Source organism: Petromyzon marinus, chromosome 18 (assembly GCF_048934315.1).
Source record: "Petromyzon marinus isolate PM22_M1 ecotype Great Lakes invasive population chromosome 18, UKy_Petmar_22M1.pri1.0, whole genome shotgun sequence".
Classification (NCBI taxonomy): domain Eukaryota; kingdom Metazoa; phylum Chordata; class Hyperoartia; order Petromyzontiformes; family Petromyzontidae; genus Petromyzon; species Petromyzon marinus.
The window spans coordinates 3,136,629-3,149,645 of record NC_133684.1 but is presented as its reverse complement, the minus strand read 5'-3'; the positions used below and the strand labels follow the sequence as shown (position 1 = coordinate 3,149,645).

The window sequence follows — 13,017 nt, the reverse complement described above, 5'->3', positions numbered from 1 at the left end:
GGCTCGATTTTTATTTCATTTCGTTATATTCAAGTTTTTTTGTTTGTTCCTCTCTTCCCTTTTCCCCCCCCCCCCCCCCTGTCAATTATATTCCAGTTGCGCAATCGGTGTCGCGTCACGAGACGGAGACGCGCTCGCGGGCAGCGGCGCAGCGTCTTCCCCGTGACGGATAACGGCCTCTGGAAAAGGACATCGAAGAACCACCTCCGAGGTCGATCGAGTTGCCCGTTCATCCATGTTCCACGCCGCGCGTCCTCGAGTGCGATGCCAGAGGCGTCCGTCTCACGGGGGATCAAGCCCAAATATTCGTTTTTGTCATTCTATGCCCAATTGTCAGCGAAAAACCACGTTCACTATCGTGGTTGTTTTGTGCGTTTCGTTAACGACGACCCGATTGAGTAATCACAGCACTGCACTTCAATCATGCATGGGTGGCCATCTCTGTATTTCATCTCAGGATCTCGGCAGGTGCTGGGCTCAGTGTTCTTGCACAATGAAGCCCTGTGGCCACCAAAAGCCCTCATTCCACCGGCGTGTCCGACCTGTGCCAGCGCGGAGGCCCTCGGGGTACAGGTGGTTTTCCCACTGGCTATTTTGCCCTGCCAAGCCGACATCTCAATCTGGCATGGGGTCAAGTAAGGCCAGGGGTAGGACAAACAACGCGGTTGTCGCGTGCGACGTTAGTCGGCACGTGGGCACGGCGTCTCCGTGACGCCTGCATGCGTCTCAACTCGTCACATTGTGTGACGTCAGCGCATGGCTCGGCTTCTGCTGTGGACAAAGTAAAAAACAACAACCTGGCACCTCGTGAGCTGCGCTGGGCTGGGCAAGCTCGGCACGGCCGTGGCACGCTTTAGCAGTGGATGGGGCGAACGGCGAAAAAACCGGAAAGCCTGCCCACACGTGACGCACTCACCTGCTTGATGCATGGTCTGCAAAACCTCCGAGGTGAAAGGAGAGGGTGGCAGGAAAGTGGGTGACAGCACAGGGAAGGACTGCTGATGAGCTATGTTTGGAGGGAAGAAATGTGCCGCGTTCTTGTGCACATCGAATTCCAACTGCTGCATGATCTGCTCCAGCCCATCTGGAATCTGCGCGAAAGGTTATCGAAGCATTGCAAGTGAAGTCCCTGAGTGCAAGAAAATCCTCTGGTATGCAATATCAACTGTGTGGAACGTTTTTAACATACACATTTTTTTTGGACATATAATAGTAACGCCCATTATAATTTACCCAGGAAAGCATGGCTGAGTCGCAAGGCATTGCTGGGCTTGTGGAAGGAAAACCGGAAAACAGAAATCCCACCACATCACTGTCCCAGCGGGCTCACGGGCACAACACGCAGGTGTGGTGTGCACTCATTACACACAAAGTGCTCGTCATAAATGAAACCCCAATACCTTGATGATCTCATCCCAGGAGCATAAACAATCATCACGTGAACTCCGGTCATCCTCGCCGCAGCGCCGATTGGCTGGCCATCGAACAAAGACGGTCCGCCGCACTGCACCCTTTCGGATGCGCTTCTGCGGCGGTCTGGAATACCCTTCCGATATTAAATCTAGATGGAAAACTAATTTCTTTCTAACCTTTTTTTGCGCGTTTAGTTTCTTCTCATTGCCCCCACACCTCCAATTAGCACGGTTGGCTACGTACGGTGCGAAAGAAGTTCCAACACGTGCGAGTGTGCGAGCTCACCACGTGCGCGTGGGCCTGAACCGCGCTGTCCTCACACAGGCCTCCGTTCACTTGCACCATCTCGTCCACCGCCCCGTACCTGCTGCTGCTGCTGGTGCTGCTGCTGCTGCTGCAGTACAAAGTCACTTGGCGTTACTGACATGGCAGATGGCTTCAGTGACTCGAACATGGCAGGTAAACCGTTTAGACGAATGGTACATCACTAGACTACGAGTGCGCACCTTCGATTAGCACGGCTGGCTATGTACGGTGCGAAAGAAGTTGAACATACATACGCATATCACGCTCCCTCTCTGCCCGCTACCACTCCACCCTCCTCCTCTTGTCCTATGCGGAAATTGTCGGGTAAAATACCACCCCCCTTTCATTCGCCGAGTGGTGACACTTAAGCTTACAGAGGTTGAAACGCACGCCTTTGGATAATAAAACCACAACTCGGGAAAGGCACTGCTCACTCTGCACCAAAACAATGGACGGGCTACGCGTCGAGTGTGATGGAACTGGGCGTGCCAGTTTCAAAAACAATGCATATATTTCGATTTAAAGCTTTCGTGACTGCAAGGATTGATCTTCTTTGGTTCTTTCGGTAAAGTCACGTAGAATGAGAATAAAATAATAAATTGATCAAATAAAATAACACAATAAAATTCTCACGACGTTTCGGCCACAACACAAGCGGCCTTCATCAGGTGAAGGGACGAGACTGTGTGGAGGACAGTTATTTTATCAATTTATTATTTTATTCTCATTCTACGTGACTTTACCGAAAGAACCAAAGAAAATGCATATATTATCATAGTATGTTTTTGTTTGCATTTTGACTGCAGGTATTGTGGTTAATGCAGACATGAATCCTTGTAAAAAGGTTTCAGTTTTGTTGCCAGAAAAAAAGGGGAAAACCCCTATTATTAAAACTGTTTCATTTTCGATCCAGCGGGAACGACTTAAGTCGCTATTCCCGAGCCTCAGACATTTCCCTCCGAATCAATGAGGACCTTTATTTTTACTACGGCAAGTCTCTTCAACGTTGCGTACATCCATCACCGATGTGAAAAACGCTCCGCAGGGTTTGCTCCAAAACCCTTAATTGCTAAGTTAAATGTAATTATATTTCGCACCGAATTCATCTTCGCCACTGTAAAAAAATCTAAAACGTGTGTGAGTTTGTGTTTGATGGCAGTGGGGTAGTGGTTCACACACTGCACAATGAAGCCGGCAACCCGAGATCGATTCCCAGCCATGGCTAACATCAGTGGAGTTTATCGACACTGATGTTATCAACATTGGCACCGAGGAAACAAAGGCAGGAAGTTGTGGTCACGGCTGACCACCCCACCCTCCACGTGTGCCATGTCGGCCTTCATTGGTGCTCCCTAACAGTACTAGGCCCAACAGCCTATATATGAGACTGTGCGCAGAATCTTTGTATTTATCTTTGCCTGAAAGTGTACACTCACCTCAGCGTTGATAAATTATTACCTCTCTGAGAGTAGGCCAGCCTTGGCTTTGGCCCTGGATACATCAAAGTGCACCTCGTTTCGGTGTTGCACATCGTTAGAGACTCCATTGTTCAGCTGCTTCGAGTTGGCCTGATGACACAAGGCGGTAAAAGAGGCATCAATCATTGCCTTCATTTACTGCACCTTCACTTGTGACCAATTCGCACTTGAGATTGCTTTTCGCGTGGCAAAGTTCAACGAACTTTTCTCCGAGTACGTGTCAATTATGGTCGGTCTCACTATGCCGTGTCAGATGTAATAAAGCGGACTCGGACTTTTTAGCTTGCTCAGCACCAAGTGGCCTTTTATCGCTCTCTTTATTGTTGAAAGATCCTAATGCCGTGCGTTTTTTGACAGAACTTATTTCTTACCGCGGCGAGAAACGCAGATTGATACAGGGACTTTCCCACGCAGCCAATGAAAGAACCTCACTTTTGTCCGCATTCCCAAGTGGAGCCAACCACGAGTCCGCTTGTAACATCCTCACTGATATCCCCCCCACCACTACCACCGCCACCCACCCCAGTCTCATAGCCAAGTACGGGGTTATACATTTCGAGATAGTTAAAACCTACGATGTGATCTAGCTCAAATGAGCAGAGGTGGTGCCCTCTTTCTCCCGCTTACAGCCCTGAGCCAGCGGAGGGAATTCCACATTCCCCTCTTTCTCCCGCTTACAGCCCTGAGCCAGTGGAGAGAATTCCACATTCCTCTTGACGACAGCGAGTCTATCCATGGGACAACCACTGTGGACTTCTGCACAGAGTGGTGCTCATTTCATAGACCCAGAAGGAAAGATGTGTGGAGTCAATTCCCAACCACCGCATCCGCACGCTTTCCGATACGCTTCTGCGGCCGTCTGGTACGTCCCGATATTAAGACACCACTGGTGCAGTGCACTTTTAAATCGTCTCAATTGAAAACTCATTTCTATGGAACTGCCATTCGTGTTTAGTTTGTTGTCCTTCTGCCGCATCTCGAATTAGCAAGGTTTGGTGACGTATGGTGCGAAAGAAGATCAACATACGTACGTACATACGTACAACCGTGAGTTGAATTCACTGCTTCCAATTGAGGGCCGCTTGCTCTACCGCTGATCCAACTGGCCGGATTATAGATGCCCCACTGAATTATAAATACCATCTTACTTCCTTCTCAACAAGTAATTTAATATTGTGAAGGTGATTGCTCCATATCTTATGGGGGGGGGGGGAGGGCTAAAATATTTACTAAGTGTTCTGAGATCAGTTGGTGAGGTGGAGAGGCATGGAAATAAATTGCAGCTTTTGCTATAAAATGTCTTCCCATTATTTTTAGTGGGATATCGATGAATTAATAACACTGCACGATTGAATCAAGATTAAATGCAAAAACAAATGTCAGACTCTTTGTTTCAGCTTGTGCAGAGACTAGGCTTGTGACCATCCAATCAAATGCAAATAAGTCTGTTCAATTCAAGTCGGAGGTGGTCTTTGTTTTTAGGCCGAATCCGCAATCGAAGAGAGAATGGGCTCAGCTGACCAACATTATTCTCTTCAGCCACCAAAAAACAGCCAGGGGCAGAATCTCACTATTCTACACACACAGACACACACAACATCAATACAAAAACTACAAGAACGTTCTACATTTCACAACATTCATGACAGCATTATATCTCACTCAACACACCGACAATATATTTTAACTTCAGAGTATTAAAAATGCGATGCATTCAAAACCAAGTCCATTCGTAATCAACTTATCTTTGGAAGCTCTTCCACATAACAGTCAAGTGACATGAGCAACGCTAATGAGTTGGGACCTGACAAGGGCCTAACCACGATGCAAAGAACCCCGTGCCAAATATTTAATGCACCGTGTTTTATGGGACCGCAATGTTAAGACAATGTGACCGTGCTACATTGCACAATGTCATTCATTTTCAAAGGGTAAAAGCAGGAAAGGGACAGCTCAGCAATTGCTTGCACACGCCACCGCTTTGGAGGCTATTTTGGCCTACTCCTCCAAGCTGGCTAGATGTGTTGGAAGCGGTGGCAGCACCCTAACTTTACTGCGGTGGCGAGATGTTGACTACCTCGCCTGGTATGCAGGAGGTCGTCGGTTTGATCCCGACCCTGACGCCTGCTGCTGTATATTTGGAATTTGCGTGTTCTTCTCGCCCATTGTCACGTAGATTTTTCTCGGGGCCCTCCGGTTTCCCCCCTCCACATTTAAAAACATGCATGTTTAGAGGGTGTTTGGCTGCAATTAAATTCCACGCAATAAGCAGCTTCATCGAGCTGTCATTTGTGATAGCCAGGTCGCTTCTGAAAAAGAGCTATACAGCTCAGTGTGCCTTACCTGTAAAAATAATAGTTTAGTTTTAGTTTCTCACCATAATCGACCTGCCGATTGACGGACTGCAATATGCCATTCATACAGTATGGTGGAGAGAGGCAAAGCATTTTAAGAATTTTTCCCATTCCATCGCGTCAACTGCCACACCAGGTGATTCAACTGTGGCAATCCCCTCTGGATTGCAAGCCGAGAGCGTGCTTCTAAGAAAGAGCTATACAGCTCAGTGTGCCTTACCTGTAAAAATAATAGTTTAGTTTTAGTTTCTCACCATAATCGACCTGCCGATTGACGGACTACAATATGCCATTCATACAGTATGGTGGACAGAGGCAAAGCATTTTAAGAAATTTTCCCATTCCATCGCGTCAACTGCCACACCAGGTGATTCAACTGTGGCAATCCCCTCTGGATTGCAAGCCGAGAGCATGCGTCACCGTTACGTCACGGAAGCTCTCCTTGCGGTGCACTTAGGGATGAAGGAAAACACCGGCGAGTACAATGAGAACGGAAACTACCGTCAAATAGCCGTGCATCGGTGTTTGAAGGGCCTGCACACGAACGGGGGCCCCATTACCGTTGTGCCCACGAAGCCGCAGCTTTTGGCGGGGACGTGGTCGAGACCCATGCGCAGGTGCCTCTGCTTCTCGCAGTACGTGGTCCACGTCTCCTCGGTGAAACCAAAGTTGAAGAAATCGGATGGGTCGGTGCCTGTACGCGAACAAGACGATGCACCCCCATAGCCATCATCATCATCATCGTCGTCGCCGCCACCACGGTAACAATAATCGACTAGTTGAACACGTTGGCTTTCACGACCAATATCATCCATAAGGTTTTTTTTGGGTTAGATCGCATAAATGTGTGTTGTTAAAACCCGCCACCATCCGCCACAGCCAACTAGTAAGGGTTGTCATGTAAACAGAACGTGGCCAATTCGTCACTCGCACAGCACACCGGTGTGTTGGAGAGTAAACCCACAACATTTACAATCTTGAGTACGACGTTTTGCCAGTAATTACAACCAGCTTCATCAGGCGACAGCCAGATTTGTGGAGAAGTCCACCTGTTTTCGTTTCTTCACAAAATCACCCCGCACAGAAATCTGCTCTTATCAAGATGCTCATTTATTGAGCTAAGAAAGTGTCAGATGGTGACAGTCTGAGAAGTGAAATTCAACATGTTAAAGAAGCGCTACAAATGAACAGTTACAATGATACACAAATCAACAGGGCATTGAATGCCAAAACCAAAATCAAATAAGACGAGCATTGAAACTGCCCAAGTAATTAAAACAATTAAAATACCGTACATTGCGGGAGTAACTGATGAACTAGCCAGATGTTTGGAAAAACAAAACATCCGAGTCAGATTTGGCACGGTACATAAAATACAGAATTTAATATCTGGTACAAAACATGTATTATCGAAACTATCAACAGAAGGTGTGTACAGGATTAACTGCACTTGTGGCAAATGCTATGTTGGGCAAACAGGACAAATGATCAGCATGAGACAAAAAGAACATCAGATAAATATTAGATTCTCCCAAATACAACCATCAGCAGTAGCAGAACATGCGTGCCAACAAGGACACTCAATTGATTTTGATAATGTTGAAGTTATGTGCAAAACTAGCTACTACTGGCCAAGACTAATTAGATGATCTATCGATATTGAAAAAAATACAAATAATTTTAACCGTTCAGATAGATAGCGACTTAGTGCTGTGTGGAAGCGAATCATCAAATAATACATTGTTTAAATGCATGCCTATACAGGCCACCATACTTGAATAGGGATTGCCATTGCTACGGCTATTTTAATACACACAATGGACAGGAAGGACAAGATCAAAGGGCTCGCATAGCGTGCATGCATCATGTACGTTGACTCATTAATCCCCCCCCCCCCCACTTTGCCAAGAGCGCAGAAGCGTGGTCACCACATCTACGCCTCTATATAAAGAACGAAGCAGGTGGACGTCTCCACAAATCTGACTGTCGCCTGATGAAGCTAGCTGTAATTACTGGCGAAACGTCGTACTCCGATTGTAGATGTTGTGGCTTGGCTCTCCAACACAGCAGTGTGCTATACTAATGACGAATTGCCCACGTTCCATTAACTTGACAACCCTTACTAGTTGGCTGTGTCGGGTGGTGGCGGGTTTTAACGACACCTTCATATATTTACGCGATCCAACCGAAAAAAGGACTCTATTATGAACAATCGACTAGTGACGCGCCGCTGATCAAAGTTCACTCTTCACAAGAGGCATGAGGAACCACTAACGAGCAGGAAGCAAAGCCACGTGGCTGACCAAGTATAAAAAAATTGCCCAAGCTCTGTGGACCTCTACATATTAAAGTCTCATTGGCCAATTAATGAGTGTTTGCACGAGGGAGGAAACCAGAGAAAACGCACGCATGCAAGGAGGCAACACTCTATCCCGTACAGACAGAACAGGTGGAGTCCACATTTCGCTGTACAGCCTTCTCCTGGCAAGCCAAATCGTAGCTGCTCAATACCCACGGTAAAGAAGTTTAACAACATCAGAGCGATCCCACCAACCCTTACCTCCACAGTGCAGGATTACAGGCGTGCGCCACCGTTGCCCGGCTAGCATCACCATCGTCAGTTGCAGCTACGTTAAAAAACACACTCTTGTGCTACGATGCTTCCTGTGTATTAAACACACACACACATATCGTGGGAGGTCTCATGATGTCGCTGCTCAACCCGAGCTCTCAATGTCCTGATGGTGGCACTGTCTTTGTGCCATTCGCCTTTTGGCGTCCTGTGGTCTAACACTGTGTGAGACTAGGCTCTAAAGAAAGCCGTCTCTGGTGTGGACCAATCAGTTTAAAAGACAATGCATCATATACTATCAGAGCATGTTTTTTTGTTTGCATGTTCACCACAAGTATATGTGGTTAATGCAGACGTGATTCCTTGAAAAAGGTTTATTTTTTTTTTTACATCTTAACGGCTGTTTTTATTGTCAGCAAGGGTAAAACCTATTCTTACACGTACACAAACTTTATCAGGATCATCAGCAGTAGCTGCAGTATCGTCAGCATCATCATCATCATCACCTTCAGCTATGTAAAATACATCCATGTCCTATGCTTAAATAAGCACATTGAGCACCCACCAGCATCATCTTCAGAATGTTCTTCATCATTGCTATCATGTTTAGTTTGTTATTTATGCTTTTCAGAAGAATACCTGCCACAAACCTTTATAAATACCAAGTTTATCAGAAACGTGGAAGTTTCCTGCTCAAAGGAGTATTACTGGTGCTTATCTCCACCTAAAAACTCTAAAACGGTGGTGGAAATTCAGCATTCCTATGTCAGGCTGAGTCTATCTAAAAGACAATCCCTGCCGACTTCCTACAATGTTGGCGTTCGTTGTATTGTAGCCTGGGGGGGATGAAAATCCGAGTCAACCCCTGACCGGGATTTGAACTCTCCAAATCCTCTGATTGCAAAATCATGAGCTCAAAACACCCGCAACAACTCTCGGCTAGATGCATTACAATAACGCGTTGGGTAAAATAATAAATATATATAAAAGAATCACGGCGCATGTCTTCGTCATGCGGCAGTCTGTAGAGCCTGTCAAGTTTTAAACAACGGAATGACAACACACCCATCCAATCACACCTACGCATTACGAATGAGGAGAAAATATATACAATGTCCAAGTGGACAGACGACAGTCTAGGTGACGATACTATTAACGAATGTGTGGCAAGTGGAAGGAAACTTCAGATTACCCAGAATAAACTGGCACGCAAGAATGGATAATAAGACTCGACACAAATGGATTCAATAATTCATTGCTGTGCTACGTCTGCTGGCCACCTCGCTGTGAAACCCTGCCACAATTTGTTTTAGCCATGTGACCCAAACATTGCCAAGATATATTTTTCATGCCAAGCTTGCGGAATTTCGCCCGGCCGCACACCTCGTTGTCCGCTTGTGGGGAATGTAGCCGCCACCCAAGGGTTAACACCCACCCATAGCGTACGCTTGTGGACGGGGCGGCGCACACGCCTTTGCATTTAGAGATAACGTCACATCTCTTGGCCATCAGGAATCACAATAAGGCCGCCACTGTACGTACCGGTGGGGCCATAACCCAAGAACAATGTGCCATTGCAGCCCCCCCCGTGCATTAGGACACCGCATTGTGTTTTCCACGCCGTTAAAATGCGGGCAGCATCTCCAAACGCTGCGCAGATTAATTACAGGGATATTCGTTAAATTGGCAAACAGCTCAGCGGAGGATAAAAAGACTGGCAGAAGGAATATAAAACAGCGTTTGTTAGTTATAGTCGGTGGAAAGAAGCCTGCATACGATAGACAGCGAGGGGGCGTCACAATAAAGAGTGGATTCCTCATCACAGAAAAACTAAATCCACGCGGAAGGGAGTGTCTGATCCATCTAAGAGTAACAATTGATGTCAGAGGAATATTAGCTTCTAAAGATAATGGTGCGCTAGGTTACAGAGCCCTGTGAAGACTAATGGCGATCTTATAGTGACTTTTGCTCGTGCCCCATGAGCGAGGTTCATTATAAATCCTAATTGTATACAGAAAAAGGAGCAATCGCCAGAACCCACAACTGGCCACATTGGGTGTGGCGAATAGATCATGCGCAAATTTAACGGAAAACTATCAGTCATTCCTCTAATGGTATTGGTAAAGTCCATCAAATTCCAATGCTTTGGGCAAGAATCAATTCCGAATTATGCCAAGATGCAATTCGAAGGCTGCATTTCAAATCAATTCCAATCCATTCGGTCAATGCTTAGGTGAACGGTAAACACACATTGCTCAGTAAGATTAATGTGCATTTTACTCACTCACATGCCAATCCGGGGTCGTGGGTGTAACTGAAAGCACAGATGGCTTAATTGTTTAAATAGGCTTCATATTCGCTGTGTAATGTTTTAGCTAGCTGCCTCCATATCCCTCGCCAATATAACACGCAGCTACATTCACTGCGCAAGCCACCAGAATTGATGTTGAGCTAAAGCCAATTATGTATTATCACACACAACAACAAGACCTAACAAGCGCGTTTGCACACATACACACAGAAAACCCAACAGCTACATTACCAACTTAAAGTCATCTGCAATTGATTACCAATTAAATGTGTTTTACAATGCTATACAATGCACCGCGAAGAGTAACAATGTAAGCCAAGTGCCGGCCATGGACACGAGTGTGGGTATTTATTAAAGCTCGGCTGCCTCATTTGGCAGCACACGATGAGAATTCGAAATTAACCTCGAGATGACCGAGGTGCAGTGGTGGCGGCGGTGGCGGTAGCAGCGGCGGTAGCAGCAGCGGCGCTCAACAAAACCACAAGCGGCGGAAACGTGAAGGTGCACAAGCGACTCCCCGCACGATGAGCAGCCATGTGCACGTTCGTCAAAACCAGTGGAGCTTGGCTACCGACCCTGCTGAAGGTAGAAATAAAACTAAGGCAGTAAAGAGTTTGGCGCTACCTGTATGGTGGGCGTTGGTTAAGGTGCTTGCCACACATCGCTCGGCACGAACAACCTCATACAAGGGCGCAGCCAACTTTGAGATGGCGTTTAGTGGTCATCAGCAAAAACAAAGTTTGGCCCTCAGGTTGTCCACAGGGAGGGCCTCAATCTCCCAAGACTTTGCCGATGGAAGGGCGGTGTGTCTGCACACTTGGGCTTGCGATGGGTCAAGGTGCGACAAAAGTGTAATGTCTTTGTTTGCGGTGTTTATTTACGTGAATTTCTAAGTGGGACGTTCACACACGGGTGGACTGGATGGCACGGTCCCACTGATCGGCCGCCAAGTTCGCCAGAGTTCACGGCCTCTCGACTTCGGTGTGCGGGGGGCATCTGTGGGGACGGCCGTCTACGCCGATCGTCCCGCAGACAGCGGAGAACCAACGAGCGTGCACCGCGCTCGCTGTAGACACATCGAGGAATGCCCACGCCTCGTGTGTGAAAGAGGCCAAGGCGTGCTTTCCTGGCAAACGGCGCGCAGGTCGAGTATCAGCTGCAATACGTTACTGTGCGGACGCCTGGTCCCGCGCATCCTGTGTGCGTGCGCGCGTGCATCGTCCGCTCAGGAACGGCATTGTACAGGCTCTCCCCGGACCTGGCTTCCTCCACGGCTTCTCTTCCAGTGAGTCGAGGTTGAAATCCAGGACGGGGACACCACCGATGTTCCCCAAGGCATTCATGTCCACCCCCTTCTTCTGCTTGCCGGCTGCGCACACACGACGACAGTTCATCGTTAATCACCGGCTCATCACCGGCAGATAGGCCACCTGGGGCCATCAAGAAGCCACGAAACTCATCAAACGTGCGAACGCGTTCAGCTTTTTTTTTTGTTCCATCCCACTTGCTTCATCGCAGGCACCCGAGGTGTCTCGCTCAAGGTCACTTTCCAGACAAAGAGCGCTCTTTCCTCCACCGTTATGTTCTTGACAAGCTGTTCACATCTAATGACATCAACAGCACAATAACGCACACAATCTTTTTTTGTTTTGTTTACGGCGAGGTCTGCCGCGGCTTGTTCATTAACGCGACTTCGGGGGATCGTCCCGTCTAGCACAATGGAGACTCGCTCAACCCAGCGCTGCCATTCCTGCCACAATGAGTGGCTTCGTCGATGACCTGTGGGTTCTGACGTGTGAACCCTTATCAATGCTACAAAACACACGCGGTTCCCGAAACTGCCCGCATTTGGCGTACACTCATTACCAGCCGTCCAGATTTTTACGCTTGTCATCCAGCATCTGACAAGAATGACACAAACTAGGCCATTATAATTTGACTCCACGTCGCCAAGGACATCAGGTTGGGTGTCACTTTTGAAAATCTCATTATTGAAACAATAGTTTTTTATTGCCTCCTGTAAAGCAAATCTGAGCCTCGCGCATCCAATTCTACCTTATCGTGCAAACAATAAACGTGCGCAGGGTTCGTTGTGTTCAGCGGAAAAAAGTGTGGCTGGCATGGGCTCTTGCGCAAAGGAGTACGATGGGGGGTGGGGCGGGGCGGGCCCCCCCCCCCCACCCATCCAATAACCTTCCCCTCCTCCCCCCTACATAGACTGGACGCTGGAGCCCCCGCAGAACCACCAGTGGTCTCTGGTTGAGTTGCACCGCCGACACAATTGATAGCTACGCCACTGCTTATGCAACGGCGTGAGCCAATGCACGTTTATCTGCCCCCCCACAATGTTTGAACTGTCCAATGCGAATTTCACACATCGAGGAAATGGGACGGTGGGATGCGCCGTGAGCAACAGCGTAGGGCGATACGTGGAAACATCAGGCACGACAGTCTTGCATCGAGGCACTTTTTTTTACCTGCAGCAGTGTTGACACACGACTGGGTCTGGGTCTTTATATTGAGGCTCACGGGATTGCCACTGTGAGCAGAGCTGTAATGAAAGAGCAACGCCGACATATTCAC

General features: G+C 47.7%; 1 protein-coding gene across 5 annotated transcripts in view; it reads right to left on the bottom strand.

Moving 5' to 3' along the window:
* Nucleotides 1-13,017, bottom strand: part of LOC116943568 (uncharacterized) — a 40,428-nt gene that overhangs the window by 8,504 nt on the left and 18,907 nt on the right. For 4 of the 5 annotated variants that reach the window (XM_076067796.1, XM_076067798.1, XM_076067797.1 and 1 more), the window contains exons 5-10: nucleotides 12,912-12,985; nucleotides 11,693-11,803; nucleotides 6,112-6,245; nucleotides 3,178-3,287; nucleotides 1,699-1,807; nucleotides 917-1,091 (exon numbers count right to left, since the gene is read on the bottom strand). In XM_076067796.1, coding sequence (XP_075923911.1) covers nucleotides 917-1,091; nucleotides 1,699-1,807; nucleotides 3,178-3,287; nucleotides 6,112-6,245; nucleotides 11,693-11,803; nucleotides 12,912-12,985 — 713 coding nt within the window. The remainder of the gene's footprint in view (nucleotides 1-916; nucleotides 1,092-1,698; nucleotides 1,808-3,177; nucleotides 3,288-6,111; nucleotides 6,246-11,692; nucleotides 11,804-12,911; nucleotides 12,986-13,017) is intronic. The other variant, XM_032956504.2, reaches the window with a different exon arrangement.